General features: G+C 36.5%; 1 protein-coding gene across 3 annotated transcripts in view; it reads left to right on the forward strand.

Annotated features, from left to right (window-relative positions):
- The first annotated feature begins 18,598 nt into the window (after positions 1-18,598).
- cadm1b (cell adhesion molecule 1b) overlaps positions 18,599-24,724 on the forward strand; it is a 169,514-nt gene continuing 163,388 nt past the window's right edge. For all 3 annotated transcript variants that reach the window (XM_087796490.1, XM_087796492.1, XM_087796491.1), the window contains exon 1: positions 18,599-18,804. In XM_087796490.1, coding sequence (XP_087652616.1) covers positions 18,729-18,804 — 76 coding nt within the window. In that variant the 5' untranslated portion in view covers positions 18,599-18,728. The remainder of the gene's footprint in view (positions 18,805-24,724) is intronic.

The following is a 24,724-nucleotide window of genomic DNA, read 5'->3' on the forward strand; positions in this document are numbered from 1 at the left end:
TACACTGGCTTCTTTGTGACCTGCACAGAGATCTGGAGGAGTCTGACTCACATACAACCACACAGGCTGGCACATGGAGTGTACATATTCATTATGTAACATCCACAGAGTGGATGCAATGTCTGATCATGCAGCAAACACCTCTGTAGAGATGCTGTTCCTTTGTCATGATGCACACAAGGCTCTCAAAGTGTTGAGCAGATGTCACTGCAGAGCTCAACTTTCATCACCCCTAAGTACAAAGAGATCTTGGTGTGGCTCGCAGCTGGGTGGCCTGACCAGTGACAGCATGTCCGTCTCGCTCGGTCAGCACAAAGTGGACCACCAGAGAATTTAGTTTTCTGACCTTTTGGATGCAGAGGAACATAAAACAAAAAGTCCGCATTTGAAACAGAGGAACACCCGGTCCTTCTGACCCAAGGGTGGGTATCAAACTTATTTTATGGTACAAAGTAAATGATTCTGTACAAATGGATCTGAAAATATGCTTCCTCTTTCCGTACCATGTTCTGGTTCCCTGAAGTTAATCATGTGATCCAGAAGATCATAGATTTGCTTGATTTATACAGTATTATGTATTGAAATGGATGTTAAAATTTAAAGATTTGTGGTGTTATGCAGTTATTAGTTTGTTAGATTCCATATATTCTAAAAAGGTAATTGAAAAGTTCTGCATCTGGTATCAAAATGAATCATAAGGTATTAATACTGTACTATTCAAAAGTAGCATAGGCACCTTTGTCCAAAGCATGTTTTCCCTTTAAAATAAAAGCGATTTCAAAAAGTACAATTGGGCTTTGAATGTTTTTTTTTTCTTATTGTAAAATTACGTTCTCAAGTCCTGTCAGTTTCATTTGAGACTAACTGCTGCTCACCTGCCTATTCACAAGCTCAAAAATATATTTGCATCACTAAGATAAATATTTTATGATGTATCAATAGTGACAACTTACAGTACTGTATATGTGACCCAGCTCAATATGTATATGACTCTATGCCTTTTTTAAATGTATGTGAAATACACCATGGTGGAGCTATGTACTGTTAAGTTAAGTACTTCTATAGTTTCTAAAACATTCCCAAAAACCCTATCACATTCCATCGTTGTAGTCACTGAGTTTTAGTAATAAAGCTCTTCTCTGAAGAGCCCTGTGCTGGACTTTCTCTCCTCCCTAAACTTCCTCCTTCAGAGAAGCAGAGTGTCACTCAGCTTGACATCTGCTGCTTACTGTCTGTAATCCGTATTTTTGTGTTTCCATCTGTCATCTAGCATCATTGTCTCTCCCCTCCCATCTCCTGTCCTCTCTTCCATCTACCAATGAGTCCATCCGTGATTCAGATGCTATTCTCTGTTTCTTGAATGTATCCAGACGACATGGTCAAGCACACATCAGGAGAAAAGATTATGTCTCTTCTTGGTCACTTTTGACAAAATGTTGTTATCCTAATAATATCTTATTGTTCATTAATTATTTGTTGTGCAACTGTGTGTTTAATATTAATACATCGGCGTCCATTTAGAATCTGACATTTCACTATAAGTATAAAAAACCTATATCACAGCTGAAATGTTATATATTTATATGTTTCATTACAAATTCCAAAATATATATTTCAGTTATTAATCCAAAGGACTATTTTTTAAACATTAATCGGCTGCCATCTAGCGGTCGACAACTGACACTTCCACTGACGGTTTAAATATGACGTCATCGTGCGTGGCTTAACATGTAATATAGTGAGTCTGACATGTGAGGGCAGCAAATCTCTTTTAAAATTCTGTTACAAAAGAATTAGAACGTAAGTAAAATCATCTGCTGGAGTCTTCTTCAAACAAAAAAGAAAGAATTGAATGCGGCAGCTGTTACTGCGTATAAAAGTACTGCATCTGTAGTTTCTCTATTCAAAGCAATAATGATATCCCTCTATTTTACAGGCTTCATTTATATATATACAATACGGATCTGTTTGAAAATAACTTAACCAGTAAGACTGTTGTCTGTCAAAGAATCCTTTTCAAATTGTTACTGCAGAGTTTACCAACATGTGAAGCAAGCAAGGGATTCTAGTGGCTGCTGTAATACGCAGTGACAATTTACATCAGATGTCTGGACTTTCAAGATGCCTGTCACATTGCATTCCAGTCAAAGGTATGACAGGCAACTACTAGAACCCAATTTTACACCGCAGAGAAAGGCCCCAAGGCTAAAACATGCTTGAAATCTGCCTAATTGTAGACATGTAAGAATTCTGAAAGCCAACATGGGATATATTTGCTAAGTCAGTGTACAAAACAATCAGTAGTCAAAGAAAAAAACACTCAAAGGACACAAGGACATTCCAAAGTATTTCTATCATGTGATAATATTTGAATTTCTCACCTTCAGTCTTATTGAGAATAGAATTGGAAATAGTAATGATCTTTCACAAGAAAAAAATAACCAGATGTATACTTCATTTGAAAATCTATGGTCTGTATATTTTTAGAAGTGATTGATCAGTCCTCATGATACAGTGTCTTACTTTTGAAACCTAAACTAGCAGTCTCTGATTTTTCATATTTGGCTGTGATTTAATTATTTAATGAAACAGAGAATCAGATTTCAGCCTTTTAAACTGTACATGATATAGGATCAGCTGCCTCGTGAAACATTTTAAACCATCAGTAATGTGTTGCATTATGGTCTATATATACGGTACAGGACAACAGTTTGGAAACACCTTTTCACTCTATGCTTTTTCTTTTTTTTTTAATGATTATTTACACACAGAGTTGCATTGAATTTATAAAAACTATGAATGAACACATGCAGAATTATGTACATAACATATAAATTGTGAAAAAATGAAAATATGTCTTATATTCTAGTTTCCATAAAGTAGCCACTTTTCTTCTCTGATGACTGCTATGCAGACTTTTGGAATTTTCTTAGGGTTACAGTATAATTATTTGCCTTTTAAAGGGGTTGGGACCATTAGTTGTGTTGTGCAGAAATCAGGTTGATACAGCCCTAATGGACAACCTTATAATTAATTTCATGAAAAGAACCAATCAGCTAAGTTAAGAGAAATGAGCACCCATCATTACTTTAAGAAATTAAGCACAAGTTGCCTTGAATATGAAATCTTTGAACCAGAATCAGACCACTTTTAAACCAGGTACTGAATCAGATAAGAATCAGATTTTTTTAATACGACTGCAGTTTGAGTAGTCGTGTCACATTGAATATTCTTTTCCATTAAGGAGTAGTTTTTCCAGCAACTGCCACACACTGTTTTGAGCATTTCACCTTACAGTCCTGCTGTCATCCAGAGAGAACGCTGTTTTCTCATAACATCATTTCAATTTTTTTTATTAAAAGTAACTTGAGCTCCAATATTATTCTAAAAAGCTCTAAAAATGGTCCCTTTACTAAGATCAGAAGTAAAGTTAACCATGCCTGACAACATCATGTCGGCTTCCAGTTGTTGCTGCTCATACATTCCTCGTGCGGTTGGTTTTAATGTTAAGGGTTAGCCCTTTAATGATCATGATGAAGCAGGAATGTTAATGTTGTATGTAATTAATTTGCCTGTCGCTCGGATCGGCTGTGTGTGTCCACCTGCCCCATTAACTCCTAATACTGGGAGTGGATTCTAACACCATTTTGATGTTTAAAAGAGCCGGGACATATACTTCTCAATTAATTCTGCTGACATGTCATGAAATTGATTGCCCTCATTTAAGAATGAAATTGCCTTTCTATTAATAATAAAACAAATACTGAGCACAAATCGCAAAGGGCTTTTAAAGGCACATTGAAAAAGTAATCTTAAACCTTCTTCCCTTGCAAGCAAGACTTTTTGTCATTCAGATTTGAGGGTATTTCATTAATGAGGAAAAGAAAAATGAGTGATTAGGTGGTGACAACACTGTCACACAGGACGAGACAAGAAATATGACAGCAACTACAAACTGTCAACCTCTAATTTACTTTGCAGCCCACACTATTCTGTGATTTCTCAGGAAAGAAAAGGCGCTTTACAAATAACTATTACTTACTTACCTATTGTAGTACCAAAAGTTTTGATCAGATAGAAAAGGAAGTTTTATTAATAATAATACTAAGCACAACATTCTCCAGAAATGATCGGTTAGAATGCCAGAAATCTATTTGATGTCTATGCAGTAGCCAAGCAGCAACATGTAAGACCAGCCGCATTCAAAGTCCATGTACCAGAACAAAGAGAATTGCAGTGTATTGAGTCACCTGTGACAGCACAGACATTATTAGCTGCATTAGTGGAGATTGGTTCTTATCTGCATGGTGCCGTGATCCCTAAAAGGTAACCATGAAGGGTTGAATCACGGTATGTTTGGTTTTCTTGGGTAGTAAATAAGTGATGTGCAGTTAAGTGAAAAGGGTAAACAAACTTCCACCCCCTTTTCTTTCTATAAATGTTCAGCCCAAAAGCCTGGGACTCAAGTTCTCAAGAGTCTTTAGGACTATTGACTCCTCAGAATAAAAGATGGCCATAAGAAGAGAACAAACAAACAGGTAAAGCCCTAATTGTCTTTGTTGTGCTTCTGCTTGAGGAGTTATCATCGCCAGGAGCCAGACAGACAATATGACTGGCAGAGCGATACAAGCCGACTATTTATTCATACGTACATGATTAATACAGACTGTGTTAAAATCTGGGGAAGCATCCTGGCATGAAGGATGAGGATTATATATTTTCCATCCCAGAAACTAATTGAAAACGTCCATGATGGTGCTGTTATCTTTCTTGTCCCCAGCTGAGTTACGGCCAGCAGGAAATATGACTGACAGAAAAAAAGCAAGACTTAATGAACAGCATGTGAGTGTTCAATGGGAAGGTGCTGGACTGTGGTTTTTGGCCACAGTTTAATAAAAAATATTCGAAATGATTCGTCCACGTGGGCACCTGCAGGTTTTTCATTGATTGAATGAGTATCAAAGTCTGTAGCTAAAATCATTATAATGGATTTTTCTGATGAATGTAAATTCCTCTTTCTCTTGATTAACTAGTAAGTTCCAAGGTTCAGTGAATGAGCAGTATAACTGCTGTGCGTGAGTGTATCAGTGTCAACACAACCCATTTTCTATATGCTTTTGTTATCTGGTAAAGGAAATGCTTCTTGAAAAAAAGTATATTCTAATACCGGAATGTCTGCAGGTCTGGATTAGGCATTTGGGTGCAAACAAACTTGATAGCAATGGTAACTAGAAGTCATAGAAAATGCAGAAAATTTGAGATAGCCAGTGTGATAGCTATGTACAACACAGAGTGCAGTACACTTTTTGGGTTTAAGAATGGGCAAAAGAGGTCGTGACACAGTAAAAGGAGTTGATTTGTATTGAAATAAGCAACATTATGACATCTATAACTAATAAATATAGACATACTACCTTTGATCTTGACTTTGAAATTGCCGAAGACAGATGAAAAGACAAGAAAAACAAACATTATACTTTGATCCAGTAAAGTTGGATCAGAGTGGGTTGATACACATTTTGTTGATCCATACTTATTTCACGTTTTTGGTCAATTATTTTTTGTTTTTATTTATAAATATAAAAACACCCTGTGTTTACTTGCGTCACACATGTTTTACACTGGGTCTCCTTTCCACTATTTAGTGTCGAGCACTAAACAAGCTTGAGGTTCAAAAATTATCTTTGTTGTTGGTGTATGATAGACTACATTAGTTTTATTTTAAATACTTAATTATTTTACATATTTAGTGAGAGATTCCTCAAAAATGTTCAACTTAATTGTGTTAAGCTCCGTAATAAAAAGGCAGAATCTTATGACTTGTTAGTGGGTATAACTATCAGTGTTATGGACGATCTAAATAAGTCTCTATTGTCAATTATCATTTGCAGCTTTATTAATGCAGTGCATGTTTAAAACGCTCACAGGAGGACATACATATTTATGGCGGTGTTTGTTTAGCACAATTTGTGTACATTTTTTCAGCACACTTTGCAAACACAATAACACATTTGTAGTTCACAAAAGCTACTAAGTTCATTCATCATCCCACATAGTTTAACTTCCTTTAAATCTAAACCCTCAAAAGCTATTAACTGATTGTGACATTAATCAACACCTTCCAACAAAGATGAATAGACGATGCTGCGCTGAATGAAATGTGTGTTGGTTCCAGCACTTCTTCTCAGAGAGACTCGTTATCTCACACTGAGGAAATATAAGGCCAAATGTATCCCCAGCTGGAGATTCATTGATGGTCTACGAGTCTTATGTGACGGATTTTATTAGATTCTGCTGAATAGCAAATTGCATCTTTAATTCAATTCCGCTTCCTGGCTCAGTGAAGATTAAAACTGGTTAATGTCTATTGTCAAAGACGGGAGTTTAATGCTTGTGGGCTCAGAAATATCATCACAAACTAAGAATTTTAAGCATCATCTTTTTTTTATTATAAGACTAGCTGGTAGCTTTAGCTATTACATCAAAGAGAATCATTGTTGTAATTTTGGTTTCAAAAGCAAATGGAAGTTTTTGCTCTTACACCAAATATTATGGTCTATATTGACGTATTATGTGAGGTTAAACAACTTCTCAGTTACTTTTTCTTTGGTTTCTTTACCTCATTGTGTCATGTCAACATTTTTTCAGCTCTTATCATTAGGGTAAGTTTTTTTGTTCCATGGCACCCGTGATAACAATTTCAAGGGGCACATAGTTAGAGAAAAAAGGATACGATACATAATCTTTCATTTTTGTTATCTTTAAAGTGCAGTGATATCACATTTTCTTCAGTCTTTTAAAATCAAAATTGTGTTTCATGTTGTCACACCTTGTGCATTTAGCATTAGGAGGAGGCTCGGGGCAGAGAACGCTGCAGAGATTCTTATCCCTCGATTGACCTGATTCCAAAAAGCAGAGGTTTCTGGGCAGAGTTAACCCTTCTGCTTAAACCACTGCCCCTGTGGCTCAACCTTGAAAAAGAGGAAGGAAAGGATAGTAATGAAAGGTTCTTCTGAGTATATTGTTACTTTTTTTATTGATTTTGCCTCCTGAAAGATCCTTGTGCCTTGTCAAACTTAATCCCACAATGGTCCAAACTATTAAACAAATCTTAGGTGTGGGGTGAACAATTTAATATTTATCAGACATCAGTATGAGTCCTTATCTAAGTTCACAATCAAAATGAGTTTGTCATTCTTGCACTAATTAAACATTTGCTTTCTGGTATTTCGCTTAAATCCATGTTGTAGTTTTGAATTCCTTAAAGTTTTTCTTTTGGAAGACTGGTAGTGTTTACAAAGCTTAATCAAATACAATGTTAAAAAAAAAAATAGGCATTTAAAATTCCTGCAAACCATTAAGAAACACAGCAGACCAGACTTTGATTAGTTTGCCATTTATTGGGTAACCTTTGCATCTCTGCCCTCAGGTACAAGACTATGGTTAAACACTTAACTATTGAAATTGCTTATACTGTTCTTTTGCACATTGTAAATATCTAATAATCTAATAATAATCTGTATTTACAATTGTACCAAAGTTCATTCTCAGTTCGTAGGATCCTTCACAGACTCTTGCAATAAAAAATATTCTGATGCTTTTTAATTTGTATAAAAAGGGGCCTGGTTGGCTTAACTGGCATGTATTAGCCTTTAAGCTTTAGTGCGTATTTAGGCTACAGATCACTGACCTTGATCGGTTTTATAGAGTCTGCTACTTTAAGATAAACTTAGCCCAAGCATTGAGCTGAGTGGGCGTGGTTTCATCACATAAAAATAATCCAGCGCAGTTTATATTTGTGACTGAAACTCTTCTGTGCCTGTTTGAGCATTAAACTGAACAAGCAGGCGTGACATTCTTGTGACTGTGCAGCAATTCACGTCATGCGACTAATTATGCCTAATAATGGTGACACTGGGTGACACACATATTTGTATTTTTAATCAAGCAAAATAATGTTTATTTGGCATTTCATGGGTTAATTAAAAGAACACAAATGCCAAATGTCAGGAGAAAAGTTTGGAAAATACTGACGGGTTGGATATTTTAATTAAATGGGATCGGCATCCTGTATTTATGAAGCCGACACAGGCAACATGACTGGGATTACATTCCAGGACGCCTCACGGAGCTAATGAAGTGTTTTGATAGTTGGGGTCAGTGTGTGAAAGAAAGGCCGCGTTCTCTATTCCAGTCATTTACATAATTTTGTGAGAATGTGGCCTATTTATTTTCTGGTCCATTGTTTTAGAATTAATCAACAATTGAGGCTTCGCTGAGCATTAATATTAGTGAACAGCTGTATGATTCAATTAAAAGAAGATCAGTGCAAATCTTTGTCTGAAAGAGTTGATGATGGAATTACATGGAAGTTGCTTAGAGGACAAAACCATTTTTAGCTCATGCATCCTCCTCCTTGTCTGTATGTGCAGGCTTTATTGCTGTTGCCAAGAGGAAAGTGGTACCTATGTCAGTGTTTTGAGGTTGTGTCAGTCCTACCAATGGTTATTTGACCCCATGAACCATTTATATCTTCAGCCGTAATAGTTTTCGACTTATACAGAGTCAGACATATTTGAGAGGATGTGGAAATGCTACCATAAGACTGGCACATATGGAGCTACGTCTGTGGCCATATCTGCAGGAGGGTGAACAACCAGAGGAGACCAAGACCTGCCAACCATTCCTAGCCCCAAATCCTGTCCTAGGCAAGGGACACAGCTATGATAGAAAAAACAACCATGATCCCGATATTGTCTTATTTTGTTTAAACCACATCAATATCCATGGCTTCCAAAAAACAATGTGACTGTGAGTAGTACACAGGTCGTGGTAAGCACAGAATGATAACCATTAGACTACCCCTGAGACCTTGAATAAGCAGTAAAAACAACTATTGTTACTTGGAGCTTTTTTTATTTTAGTGTTTTGATTCTAGGTTGTATTTTTATCAGATTCTGATGGAGATCCAAGCTACCGTCAACATTTTATGAACCATTATTGTGTCATTAATATATTCAGACAATTAATCCTGAAGCAAAGTATAATCCAGAATAAAAAAAGTGAGTTTGCATTACAAAATATGAATACTGTCTGCAGGAAGTCGTTGGAATGGGCCGTGGCAACTAAAAGGAGCTTCTCTGAAAATCGGTGTTCTTCTTCACAAATCTAACAGAACTTGGGACCGTCACTCAAATGTGAAGAAAACGACAGCTTGGCTTCAAGCTTGCATGTGACTTTTATTCAGCTCGTTCGGCTCTTCTTTTTCAGTAACATGTGTGCGCGCTGTGCATCATAACAAAACGGAATGACACCTGGTGTGTCATTGGTGTTTCTACACTAACATAAAATCAATCAATCAATCAATTAAGAGGTTTTTCAATGCAAACAGTGGCAATTTTGATGCCAGGGGACAAGTTGTAAATAAGTGTATTTTCAATCAGGTTTCATTAAAATGTGTCTGGTAATGTATACTAACAGTAGTCTTTCAAATTCAATGTAAAAAAAAAGGTTCATTCTGTCCTGAGAACAGTGCTTTGTGAGTTGGTAGACAAAAGCGAGTTAAGGTTTAGGTATTTCATATGGTCACCACCTGCTCTAGAGCTGGAGATTTTTAAGGTCAATCCGGCTGGTCACGAGGAAAAGATTAAGAGAATACATTTCATCTCAGGATCTCTTAGACGGACGGACGGATAAAGGAAAATATACAGATTTATTTGTGGATTATTCTAGTTGAAATCTTTGATTAATGCCAAGAAGAGCTCTGAGGATAAACGACAATGTTTGTTGGAGTGTAGGAGGGCAAAAATAAAGGTAAGATATTTAGAAAGTTTATGGACGTTACAGAAAATATGTAGGACTGACAGCAAGAATTTTCCTATTCTTCCTCTTGTTCAAAAGAACCAACAAGACATTTTCCATCAGCAAACTTTCTTTTTTCAGTTCACACGAAGCGTCCCTCTGGAGTGTGAAACATCTTTACTAATACATCAGCTTTCTCTGAGCGGTGCCTGATGACACTCAAAGTACAAACGCTGAGAGAAAACGGTGTTCCTGTTACAATAACGTTGGAAAATATGCAGCAAGGACAGTGGAGGAAATATGTTGGCTGCTTCTCCCTGCATAAACAGTTTACTTTTAAATTCAAAACTTTCATGGGCTCTGCTCTGGCAGTGTTTTTTTTTTATTTTTATTGTAATGAAGTTGCATGGCTTCAATCTAAAGCATCCATTTAAATATGATGGATTCAGAAGGAGACTATAGGTAACAGTCTGTCATTGGTTGAGCTTGAATGCTATTTTATCTATTTACCTGAATTGAAGTGTATACCTTGTAGAACTTATATATGCAAAAATGGGAATTTGAATTAGATAGTTCTACTTTCTTAATAAATGGTGGCTTTTGTTGTAAATTTAATGAAGGCTAATGTACAATGTTATCTAGACCAAATCAATGTTTTTAAAGAGCAACTAACATGTTGATTCAAGTGTCTCTTAAATTGATCTTGGACCTTCTATTGTACTCATCAGTATGTGTCTGTTTGCACAAAAATCTCTTTTCATTTAAATATTTTCATTACAAAATGAGAATAAGCTCCGCCCAATCAACTACACACATTCTGTTGTGATTGGTGAAGCTAGAGGTCCGTCACCGCGTGTCATCAATCCTGAAAGTCTATACCTTGTAGAAGTTATGGATACAGGGACTATTATGAATAAGCAGGGTGTGATTGCAGAGGAAGACTTTAACAATTGAAACATGTGAGTGACTCAGGAGAGCTGGGTTTTTACATTTGTTGTCCTTTTTATTACTCTTATTTAAAATGACTAAATTAGATACAATAGAAATATGTACCCCTTTCACACTGTATAGAGTGCTGATGCAAGACTTTCTTTAACCATGGAGGGATTCACCTTGATGTAGCACATAGCAAAAAGCATGGGTTTTGTTCCCTGATGAGATGCTGTGTAGTTGCTACCCAGGGCTATTTTGTAATTGGGCTTGGAATGTCACCATCACTGAAACACATCGGCAGAGACCAGCATGTACAATTGCCTATATTGAATTTGTTCCTTTCGTTTTGAGCATATGTGACCAGTCGTTCCCTCTTCTCACCTGGTGGTCTGGCTCATGTTTTCTTGTTTCTAGCATCTCATCCATGATGTCATTCATGCTGGTGAGGGTGTTGCCCATTAAGATGGTTTGTTTCTGCTGTAATATGAACCAAAGTTTTGGCAAAGGGCCATGTTGTGGAACATCCGGAAAGCGACAGGGACTCGTCACGGTTTGTCTTGTAGAACTCATTGATTAGCATTAAAGCGCCACACAGCCCCCATTCATGGCTCTGAGTGTGTCCCATGCTGTCCCATTGGAAGAAACACAGCAGATGATAAAGTCAGTAGAAAAGGGACATAAAGACGTTCAGTACTCTTGAGCACTATTTAGATGGGAATTGTATAGTTTTTATCAAATACTGATGCCAAACTGTTACTTTCAACAGCACCGGAACAGTGCTTGAAGAGTCAAACAAACATTTGTCCAAAAATTTTTAATTGAAGTTATTGTTAACCAAAATTGCAAAATGATTTGACTGAGAGCCATAATGCCAAATGAAGCCTGGCTCAATGTGCTTCACTTACACAATTACATACAAGGCAAGGTGGGTAAGGCATCTTACTCATGGAAACTGCAACTAGGAACTACCAGCCCTTACCCACTCTTCCACCTTTTCTAAGAAGGAGATACTGTCTTTCGAAAGCTTTGTTTTAACAATTAATTGTTAGGGATTATGATTGCCTCAATTTTATTAATTGTGATCGTCTATAAAATACACTTTTACTTACACTTTAATTAACCATTTAGATAACTAACTGTTCCATTGTCAATCAAAAAGATGAATTCAGTCTCTAACACAGACCTACTTCAAGTCATTGTTTTATTTAAATAAACTAAATAATCCATAACCCATTGAAAATCCATATTCAATATAGTCACACATATACAATTTCACAAATGTAATTGCAGTGATGCCAGCGAGATGTGTTTCATCAATGTTGATGCAGACGGGTGAGGTAGAAGCGAGCCAAGTAATAAAAATATGAAACTCAATTAATTCTGGCTAAAGTGCTGCTTTTCACACCTGATGAAATCCTGTCGGTTTTTATACAGAAGCTCATGCAGCAGTTAAATATTGGAACTTTAAAACACCAGGGATGGAAAGTAATCTGCAAAAGCGAGAGTGTTGCTTGATGAACTGTGTCTTACACAGAGGATCGGACTTTAAATGAATAATAGCGGTCTGAAGGAGGAAGCAGAGCTGAATGTTCGTCGGGTTCACTTGTCACTTAAAATGATTTAAAACCTCCATCTTTCATTTAGCTTTTATTTTGCTAAAACACACATTATGCATATTTGGGATAAACACAGACAAAACAAACTCGCCAAGCTGTGTGCGTGGGAATATTTATTTGGCCATATGTAATGTATAAAGCTATGAAAGCATTTCTCTGCAGATGAAAGAGGGTGAAGGAAGGACAGAACTGGATGCAAAGTTGTTCACATTGAATTGCAATTAGTGGGGACTGGTTTCCTCGTAGTAGGCAAATGAAGATGAAGCAGTTTATTAAGAATTTCAGTTTAAAAAATGCCTTTTTGTTTTGTTTAACATGAAGTCGTTGGTATACAAAACCATCCGCACATATGTATAAGTGGGAACAAATTAAAGTCACGTGGTGTCTGATGCTTCTGATTCTATCAGTCTAAAATAACTGTGCGGGCACCTGGAAGGCAATGATAGTTAGAGACTTTAGGAAGCTCCGCAACAAAAACAAGTTGAGTCTTTAAAAGTGCTGAGATGATTAAATGGGAGGAGGATAATAACATTTCTTTCAGATTATTAAAATGAGCGTCTGGAGGCGACATCACCGTTCCTCTCATTTCTTTAATTGGAAAAAATAACAATTATTTTAATGTATAAAGACTCTGGGGGACTCATTTGTATATCCAGACGGATTACAAATGATTTGTGGCCAACATTGTCAAAGCTAAAGCTGGGCTTTAGAGCACTAGTTCTTGCTGGATTTGACGTTTTGCAGTGTCATATAAATTACTTTCCAAGACTGCTTTCGATTTCCTAAATCCAGTTCTTTGTTTTGTTTTCTGCCATTGCCAGCTGAGAAGAGAATCCCCTTTAGTGTTACTGCAAGTTCGACTTGGTGTCAATATCTATTTTTTTGCTTCTTTAAATGATATTAAGATATCATTTCATGAACAAAATGACAACATATGTTGTATGTATGCATAATTAATATTCTGCCTTTTTTAGCTCATTAATTTAACCATTAACCATCATTGAAACATAGGAGTCAAAAAACTACGAAATTGATCATCTTTAAACTGTGTAGATTGCAACACACCTGATGAACTGGCAACTAACAGATGAGTAGGAAGTCCAGAATAGACCTGATAAAGGAGACATGAAGTACACTTTTTAGACTGCTCTTGGTAAGGTAATGAATTCCAAATATTCTTCAATGAAAAGAATGAAAAATAAGGAAGTAAAAAGTCCAAAATACACTTAAAAAGTACTACAACAGAACTGTAAAATGAGAAAACGTGGAACAGAACTGTTGAACAAGGAAGTGTGAAATAAAACAACTTACAGCTCAGATCAGGAACAGAAGTAATAAATGAAGAAAGATACGAAATAATCAGGAAGTCCAAAATAGACTTGGCAAACTTATACTTCCCCAATAGAGTTTCATCAAAAACTTTGAAAACTAGGTTGTCTGGAAAAGGCTTCAAAAGCTCTCCTTGAATAGAATATATTCACAAAAGTATTTACTTTGTTGTGCTGTTATATGTTGTTCAAGGAACAAAAGCCCAATCACACAATGACTATAGTCTACCTTTACTAAAGTACACTAAAATCCTTATTGGAAAACATTCCTGTGCAATTCTGAAGCGTTAAGAAAGAAGCGAAATTCTCTTTCTGCCAGTCACATCCCGGAGGCATAAAGAATTGATGACCTGTGGTGTTATATTTGGAATATAATTTCCTGTAATAATTTCCTTGAGGGAAGCTGAAATTAGCCACAATTGTGCCTTCCCACTGCTGTTGTGCGACTAGTATTAGAAAGAAACAACTGGCTGTAATACAAAAAATGAATCTTTCAAGCATTACTTGATGAACCCATTTGTCTCCAGCTACATAAAAAAAACGTGGGCACATCGCGATAGAAAGGCTGCTCCTTCATTCCCATTAATGGTTGCAGAATATCCACGTTCCATTTCAATAAACCATATTCTCGAGCAGCCGTCGGGGGTCACTCGGAAGGCCCTGATTCAATTATTCTTCTTTCCAAAACAGGAGGAAAACATTTTCATGGGGAATGGTTTGCCTAAGTAGATTTCCATCTCAAATAATTCAATTTCCCTTAATTTGATTGATTTCTTACCAAGGGGAGAAGAAATCTTAATTTATAACTGTTGCATTTCTAATCAAACATTAACTCCGAAAGAGGCCTGGGTGAAAATCTTTTATTGCCAGTTTTCACGCTAATTGAAATAGAAAATGCTGACGGCTGCCCGGTTAAATGGCACCACTAGTATTCCGGGTGCGACTTGCAAAGATCTCTAGAATAAACTGCTTGCCCATTTGCAAGCTGTGTGGCTGCGCCTGGCATAATGCGCAATTCAACCTCACACCATTTTCGCACTGACAGAGAGAATCTATGGCCAGCCATTACCGCAGAGGATCCAGATGAAGCATTTCAGTCATCTGATCTATTTGCATCCATTATTCATCCCGCTCAGTGAGGCAAAATCACTGGCTATCTCCAACGAGAGGAGCCCTGAAAGTCCACAGATGTTTGGAAGATTCAACTGACGAAGCATGTCATCCTGATCACACAATCTTCACATTTTTTAAAAATCAAAACACTATTTTCTCTCACAATATGTAAGTAAGCAGTTCACATTAATAATAAATGAATAAAAGAAAATACAAGTTGGAAATAAGTACTCTGTTAAATGAAACAAAAAATATGAATAGTGAACCAAAATAATAGGAACCGTTCATCTCTCTGCTCCTTAAAATACCCTTTCTCAGCACTTGCAATTGTTCGAATACAAATGACAATTATTTTGTTGCCATTTAAATATAGTTTGACTGTAACTGGAAGTGTCTGATTAAAGATGAAAATGTTTAAGAATGTACTGTGTATGATGTAAACAAAACAAATATATGTGTGCTGATGAAGCACACTTTTCACTTAATATTGGATTATTTAAAAAAACAAACATTTTATTACATCTCTTATCCATATACAGTATTAACGTAATAAAATGTTTTAATAATAATAAATAATCTGTTCTGTTTAAACAATAACCATTAGTTGTGTCTAACATTTTCTTCATGTTCTTATTGATGAGAGGGGATAAGAATGGAGCTAACAACGTAAAAATAAATAAAAATAAACATGAAAAACTGATACTGAGTATCATGTAATAACATGTTTTTTTTTTTTGTTTTTTTTTTACGTTGGCAGCTCCAAGCTTCTGTAGTATTGCTCCATTATTTAACAATTCATGTTTTCTGTAGATTTAAAATCCAGCTTCTCAATCTTGTTTATGTTTCCTTCAAATCTTCTTAACATCTCATCCTCAATTGTTTCTTCAATTTAATAACATGGCATTGATTGTTTTCAGGGCGTTTGTGATCATGTTTTCCTTCCTATTTCTACCACAAGTTCTGCTGGGCAAGCAGGTGAAAGTACAGTGTAGCATTGTGACTCGTTGTATGAAATATGTATGGTTTGTTGTCTTCAGTGAAACTAAAAGATATATTTTGTCTTCCCCATGAAAACTCAGGTTAGGATACTTGTGGGAATTTGCCAAGAGTTGTAATGTTTGCAAGCTAGGTCTGTATAAACTTGGTTAAGCTGGCTTTGTTAGGTGAGTTATGATATGTATGTATGTCAAAGTTAATATGATAAACTCTCAAATCAATTTCGGGATTGGTAGCTTGTTGGTAGAGTGCAGCCAGACAAGGTGTCAAATTGACTCAAATTAACACAGTGCAAAATTAAATCGTCAAGAGTAAAGTGCAACTTTTGCAGTGCATCTTCACCTTGCAGTCTGGCGCCCAGCGGTACTTGCCATCTGAAAATTGAGCCGCCTGGATGGGGCTGTGGGGAGAATACACCTTGTGGAGACATTATGTGAGTGGCAGGCAGAACTGGCAAGCTGCCACAGATAATAACATCTGAAATAAATTTGATGTGTGGAATTCAATCTGTAGTGATAGGGACGGCTGCGGCATTAGAGTGAAGTTCTAAATGCTATCTACTCATCCATGGAATGAGGACTGACACGCAGTCTCGGAGAATAGATTGTGCAATTAGCAGCCTTTGTGCTGTTTTGACACAATGAAAGGGGGAAATGAGATTCAACGTTGTCATGCACGGTCTCTCTGTAGCTCAGTGATTCCCAGAAGATAGGCTTCTTCCAAATGTTCCAGGTGAGAATAAGTTGAGGGAGTTGAAAGCTTGAGCAATACAAAAAGTAATTCCTTTCAAGTTAATAATATGCAGTCATTCATTATACCATCTACATCTATTTCATGAGGGATTTTGGCAGAGCCCAATATTTTAAGACTGAAAGAACTTCATGGTTTTCGGGAGATTACACATTTTATATTTAGATGCATACATATGACACAATTATTATTTTAGAATATGATTTCCATTTTAAAGGAGATTACGTTTCAACAATTGGGAAATTTAAACAGCCTCAGTATCACAATGTTGTAAATGTTCTATGCTACATGTTATTATTAGTATTTGTATTAGCCTTGAATCCTCATTTCATGTTCTTATTGCCTTTTATAGCTCGATTGAAATGAAGGAAATTAAAATGAAACGAAGATGAACTATACTTACTTACTTATATAATCACTTTTGTACATTTCTTATGGACCTAAAAAGCATTTATTGTAAAAAGCACAACGCTGTTCTGAATCTCAGTGTATATTCCAACATTTCAAGTAACCACACCATGCAGGACATCCTTTGGAAGATAGGAGGCGCCCTTTCTGTATAATCGAAAAAAGCAGCTCACATTACAAACCTCACTGATCCCCTAATGCATCAACAGACATTTTGTATATCTTTTCAATCTCTGGTGTATTTTTAGTTATTATATGTGTAATATTACTTCTGTGGGTCTCTCCAAATGGCCATCATGCACACTCTACAGAGCAAGAGGACAGAGAAATATTATTATTAATATTATTATTGTACAGTTAATTACTGTATTTAGATAACACTAATGTTAAAGTATTTACAGATAAATGTACACTTCAGTGCAAATGCTGTATTTCAACATGCACCTTAGTAATTAATGTATATTATTCTCTTAATCAAGCTCTTTCATGAAAAATTACTTACTAATAATAATAAAATACATATATATCATTATAGTCCTACAAAACATATTTCAGTACGGAAAATGATGTTAAACATTTGCGGGGGTCATTATTTTCTTTAACTTACTTATTTCGAGCAATGTAAGAGTCAAAGATAAATGTGATGATAGTGATGATTTAATTTGCTTTTCTCCCTTTGGATTCACTTTCCTGACTTACTCCCACGTTTCAAAAGTTTAAGTCTTTCTCTCCAAGATGAAGTATGTTTCTCATAATGATGATTTTTTAAAATAGTTACTTTATAAAATGTCTCCTCGGTCTGAAATCTTGGCGAACAAGAGGTTATGAGAGCTGAGTCCACTGAATGTAATAATAAGCTTTACTCCTCCAGCCAACTCTAATCACGCCCAGCTTAGTTTATACAACGAGTCCCTTGTAGCTAGACACTTCTGGTATTGATGACGCTGCATGACAAACTTTGATGACTAACCAATTACATTCGAGTGGGCGTGGTTATGGTTAACAAGATTTCAATTCCAGAAAAAAAAGCGGTTTCAGTGGGCGGGGCTTAATAATTATTTCAAAGGAAAGGGATGATGAGTATATATTATATATATATATATATATAGAGTAGCATATTGATGAGTACAATAGAGGTCCAAGATCAATTTAAGAGACACTCAACTCAACACATTAGTTGCCCTTGAAACACTGCTAATAGAAAGTATGTTTGCCTTCAGTTACAATAATGTATTCATTAATTGGCTGAATTTCTTTTTTTCTTTTACAAAATCCGACTTTCAAAGTTCGAAATTAAAGTCATTAAAACCAGTACCTTTAGAATAAAATGGATTATTGTATTTTATTGCTGGAATTCCACATGACAAAAAATGATTATGTTTTGATTACAGGTGGTTCGAATTTTATAAATGTAGTGGCTAGCAAAAAAAAGAAAGAAAATGCAAAACCATTACATTTAATGGCCCCTGGGCTGGACTCTGAACATACACTTTTTAACCAACGAAAACCTACTAATAGAGTTGACAGTGTCAAGTGTCTTAATGTATGTGGTGAGTTAATGGTCCCCTCGGTCATCCTCAGTGTCTGGACATCTTGTAAAGGTATTTCTGCAATATTGGTTGTAATATTTTAACAGACCCTGGTGTCGTTAGAATATAATGCGGGCCAATATAATAGAAGGCTCCCCGCTCGAGCCCTCCCTCCGCCTCTCATGTGCGTGTGTTTCCATCCCATGGCCGTCTCTAGGTGATTTAGCGCCGCCAGTCTCAAGCAGGTGTCCAACATGGCGATCATGGGGAGCGGATCTCTCGTTATTTCTCTCACCACTTTCGTCCTTTCAGCGGCGTTTCTCCTCAAAGGTAAGTTTGGAATCTTGTGTTTTTCGCCGTGTGTCTGTGGATCGCATCTTAAAGTGTAGAAAAAGGGAGAAGTTGTGGTGCGTTTACGCGCCTGACGCGCACAGGGAGAATCTCAGCATCACTTTCAGTTTGGCACCGCATGCAGGTTTTTGGAATTTATTCACCAGCTTCTTTCTGATGTTTTTCCATCTCTCTGTTGTTCACGCTTGATCTCAAAGTGATTTGAAACAATAGCTTTTATGCGAAATGGTCGGAAGTTGAATGAAGAGATTTGACAGGATTCCTGCCACGGAGCGAGTGACACGCGCGCTGTTTTGCTTCTCAAAATACGCTCATTCATGTCGAAAAACACGCATTGCAGACAGATCCACACACGCCGAGTCATCGAGGACTTCTCGGGTCCAACACCGGAGAGAGTCGGAACCGCAGTCCGGTTGCTCTCCGTCATTCCTCCACGGTTGGAGCACGGATGCTTTTTTCAATATTGTGTTTTCAATTCCCCGAAATTTGCCCCACAGACATATTTCCATGAAGCTCGTGGAAGCCTGGAAATCTTTCCTCGGTGCACTACACACGTGTGGGGGCTTTAATTCACAGCAACAGTTGTGACCAGTTCGACTGGATCATAGTTTTTATTTTTTACTCATATAGCATCAAAAACATTCACCCTCCAAAAAAAATAAATGTGACCCAGCTTTGCCATAATTAATTCTCATTCATCTTTTTTTAACTTTTAAAATGGGAGATGCTGGGGACACCCTGGAAAGGTTGCCAGTCAATCACACTAATGATCTAAAGAAATGATACCAAAGGTGAATAGGTAAACAGTGTTGTTCATCCATTTGTAAAACATTTCATTCAAAGGTTTGCAGAAAACATTTTCTTTCTGCTTCAGCCTGGACAAGTGGCCAGTGTATTGCAGTCATTGCTACATAAGTATTTCATTATAAATTTTTACCTTTATATGTCAGGTAAATATCCTTAAAACATCGGCTTTAACAACAATGCAGATAAGTCTATTAGTGGTAGCTATACGTTTCTTATAACCATTCTTTCTTTTGAGGGGTTTTACAGATTGTAATCTTGTCTAAGTTTGTTTTTCCCGTTTTCCCTCGTATAAGAAATCTAGTAATGTATATATTTGGTTATTACCCCGTTAAATTATAAGTAATGGTGAAGAATCAGAATCAGTGACTCATAGAAATCCAGTTCAGGATTTATCGTAGGGTATTATTGGTGAGTCATGCCAAGTGTGTATCAAACTGATCCCTTGAAGTATTTTGCAGTAATATCATAGTCACTACTTGAGCGCACCAAATAGGGATTATATATGTAAAACGTCCTAATGTAAAATAAAGATTTATTTTCGTTTTATTATTTCAGTACAGTATCTTTGTCTAGATTTCTTTGACCAACAGGTGTTCATTAATATTGGTATAATTGTCCCCTTTGGACATCAGTATGACGTGTGATGTTAAATAAGTAAATAGTTTATTAGAGAAATCAAATATTGGTTGGTTACATATCTGTGCTGGTTTGCTCCTGATAATTCCAAACATGTCTAAAATTTTTAGTTGTTTGGAAGAAGGAGTTTTAGAGTTTAAAATGGAAAATCGGTCACAGACACTATATTAATGATGCTGCTACCGCATGAAACAGGTTTACTGGGATGCTGGAATTAGAAACTCTATATCATGTGCAACGTTTATCTCCACAGCTATAATTAAGAAGAGTGACATTAACAGCATTTCCTTGTCACAATAATTAAATGAACCCCTCAGTCACATGCAATAATGCCTCATACAATAGATTATGGAACAGAGTTCTTTATTATTCAATGTTTTAATGACTTATTGTTCTCAAACCAGCAGGTATTTGTGTGCTGTGACTGTTTTTTCCCTTTAATTTGCCACGTACCAGGTTGGCCCTTAGCACGATCAAATCCACCATCTTTTAAGTTTTGAAATATACATCTCTTACTCATAATTACTTATCATAGAACCTGCCTTCTAACAAAGCATCTATTTAGCAGTATTTCCCGGAGTCCTTTGGGACTTGGCTTGCTGTCGCCATATCAGATGGTAATATTTTAGAAGGTTGCATAATTCAACTCATTTCCAGTTGAAAGTCATTCGTCAGGAGTGAGCGATGCTGAAGTGGATCGATACCGTGCTGTCACGAAGACTCACGCCACTGCTGAAGGACAGGATCTCGGAGAAACCGAAGGAAACGTACAGTTGTTGAGGAGTTCTCGCTTGCCAGTTGGCTCGTGACAATGTGAGTGATTGAAGATGTCTTTTTTTCTGGCAGCGTATGTTGGAAATTGGCTTTAAAAACGGGCCGGGAATCTGCTTGCAGTATGCTGCCTTGCCCTCAAGATGTGTCGATTTGTCTATTAGTCGACGGTAAACTCATCTCAACCACTTGTCTGGTGTTTGGTAATGCAAGCTAGGGAGTCATTCCGGGCAAACCTTTCCCCGACCCATTAAGCATCCTGAGTAGGTGCATTGGAAACAACTGGTGACTCTACTCCGAGGCTCAAAGGATGCTCTTGTCTCAGGGGGGAGGCCAGATGCTCATACAAGGTATCAAGTGTGCAGTTTTATTCTCTGGCTTTGAATATATCCCTCACATTGCTTGTTTAATGTAAGTCCTAAATAAAATAACACAATACGTGTTCTCTTTGCAGCCTATTATATATATTTGATATATGATTTGCCCAAACCTTGGGGCCAACCATTGTTGCTGAATTACTGGTTGCTCACCCTCTGTTCCCCCATAAGTCATTTAGAAACCACTGCTTTAATACCCTTAAAGTTCAATACATGTCGTGAAGACAATGTATCATGATACAGGTCTACATTCTGAAAGGCTTCAAGATGGAACGCTCTGCTTTACAATCTTTGGTTCTAATCTACTAATTCAATGAAACCTGGCACCATTTTCAAACCATCTGGTCTTCACTATGAAGCTTATTCATGAGGCTTCATCAACCCATCACCAGTAAATAGGAGTTATCACCCGCATAAGTAGCATAAAACTCAAGACTGGCATGAGCAAGATACTGTCAATGAAATCTCATTCAAAATCACCCTAGAGAATAATTGTACAGTTCAAGGATTACAGCGTTGAAGGTTAATTCTGATCAAGGGCCCCAAATGGAATTGGACTTGCCTTACTCTTTGTAAAGACCAATCGGTGCAGCAGTTTAAAAGCTGGATGTATATCAAATATGAATTCATTCGTAACAATGATTAATCACTTTAATCTGCTATATGTCCAAATCAATACAGAATTAATCATCCTCTCTCAACTTTTAAACAACAACTGACATGGCAGTCGATCCAGTAGAAGTGTAATCAGACATTATTTTATTATATATTGGGCATTAACTTGTCAAAGGGCCAAACATTTAGAAATGGTGTCTGACCAAATTAAAATATCTATCTGCTGCCACACAAAACACATTATATTCAGCCCTGAGTTTCTTCTTTTTACACTTCAATCAATTTCTGTTTGTATTTTCCCAATTATTTCTCTTCACACTTATGTGTAGTAAACTTTGAGAGTGGAAACAAAACTTTATTATGTGAGATAAATTAACCAGCTGCTGGATTATTGGAGGAAGTACTGCTGTTTAAACATACATTCTCTAACTGTAAGAAGTAGAATCAGCTTATCACCAGCACAGAAAGGTGTTGTTTGATTTTATGTTCTCATGCAGGCATTTAATTTACAGCCCTTGTTGAGAATTCATTCAGCACAGTATACACAAAATTACCCAAAGGCTATTTGCTAGTTTCATGTATTTTTACCCGTCTGTCCTGTGGAGAGCAAGTGTTTGCTGATTTTGTGCTTGCCAATACCAATTAAGATTTGCACGCAAGCAGCTCCGGACTACTAGAATACGAATGGCCTACTTGCTAACCCTAAAAACCAATTATATATAATGTGCTAGAAGAGAGGTTTTTAAAATCGAGTCGTACTCATATAACTCTTTTTGTGTATTAAATGTAATATCTAGATGTTACTAGGGACAATGAATACATTTATTTTTGGCTCCCCTACTGTCAGAACAATGTAATTGCAAGAGTGAAACTGTTATATACATTTGAAATATGAGGTCCCTTTTTGGCGCAGTTCTCTTTTGCTGTAAAAGCCTCTAAAGGTAGCCTCTGTACTTGAGCCATATGAGCAAATGCTTGGGAGCAGTTTTGGAGCCCTGGCATAGTTATCCAGTATAGAAGAACACAGAAATGAGTGAAACGTTGAACTTCTAACAAACTGAGAGCTGCAGCAAAACCCAAGTGTTATGAGTATAACTTTAAGCTTCTGTAGCGATTTGAATGTATTTGTCAGATTTTCAGATGTGCTGCTTGATATTTAGATATGTTCATCAGTTCCAAACTTAGTCTAATTTTAGCTGCCATGATTAAATGTGGAACACATTTCCAGGTGTGCTACATTATCAGACAATGCAAACAACCTTCAAATCTAAGATAAGATTTGCTTTTAATTAACTGCCTTTGCTTGCTTTAATGTTTTGAGAGACTTTTGGTTTCCTGCTGCCATTTATTTTTCATCCTGTAATGCACTTGGTGTTAGTATATCTTTGTATTTTTTTGTGCCCTGGCGGATTCAAAGTCATTTGAATTCATTGGCTTCAGTAAATATAAAATTAATTTACGGATTATGCATATTTTCCCCTGTGTGTTACAGTCCCATTCCTTGCCCTACCTTCTTATGTGTTGGTGAGAAGCAACAAATCGGCTGCTGTGCTTCAAAAATAAAATGTAATACTGCACTTAATATGTCCTCAAAATGTATTACACAGCTAGCGTTCATTCTTCGTACACTGAGAGCACTGCAGTGGATCATTTGAAACAATAATATACCCTTCTATTTAAAGAAATAGAATTTATTGCTCATTAAATTTACATTCAACTGCTTAATAAGCCTCAGTCTAATTGCCTGGTAATGCATGGCAGTACTTTACTGGGTGGCAGCTAATCACAGTGTAAACGAGTTGGACCAATGGAGATTTTGCTGATGGTGCTTGAAAAGTGGATATATTGTATCATTGCATCAGGAAAGGGAAGACAAAGGATTTGAATGTTGCGAAGGCATGACTGTGCGAGAAACAGTTTCAGTTTTGTTTTTGGCTCCCCAACTGTTTATGAACTGAGTATATTTGCAAGAGTGTAAGCTGTTGTGAAAACTGAAGCGTCTCCAACCCTGTCACTACAGTCAGCATGAAAAACGAGTTCTCTTTTTGGCCAGTTTTCTTTCCCTGATAACTGAAACTTCTAACACAGCACTTGAACATGGAACATGTCTAGGATTTCTAAGCTTCTTAGTGAGTGGAGATATTCTTAAAAACAGATTATGATGTCTGTTAGTTTTATTAATTGGATTATAGGATGGCAGAAAAGTTAGAGGCTGTTGCCCTGGTGACTCAATCTCAAAAAACATTTGAAAATGGATAGACGGATTTCGAGCTAAGGAATGCCAACACAGCCATTAGCTGCATCAACAATTGTGCTAATGGCTACATTCAAGAGATTTTCTACTTATCTCAATTATTATTTTTTTTAAACTGAACTGAGTAAAACAAAGTTGTATAAACCTTGAAAAGTTCTTTATGCGTTTTGACATATTAATAATACATTTAAAATTATGTCTTTAACTTGTAAATGTTTTATTTAAAAAAAATGCTAGAATCGGGATAAAATGTATTTGAATAATTCCTCAATCTATGCTGTTACAGTAAAGAACAAGTGTTTTGACGCTTTGGTTTTAAAATCAAATCCATTTCTACTCCAGTCACACACAAATCCCATGGAAACAGCGTTTATATTTTTCAGAACTTGGAGAGGTCACTTAATACTCCATTCACAGACTCTTTGCTACTGTAGATGAA

This window comes from Callionymus lyra, chromosome 7, assembly GCF_982586985.1.
Source record: "Callionymus lyra chromosome 7, fCalLyr1.hap1.1, whole genome shotgun sequence".
Classification (NCBI taxonomy): Eukaryota; Metazoa; Chordata; class Actinopteri; order Syngnathiformes; family Callionymidae; genus Callionymus; species Callionymus lyra.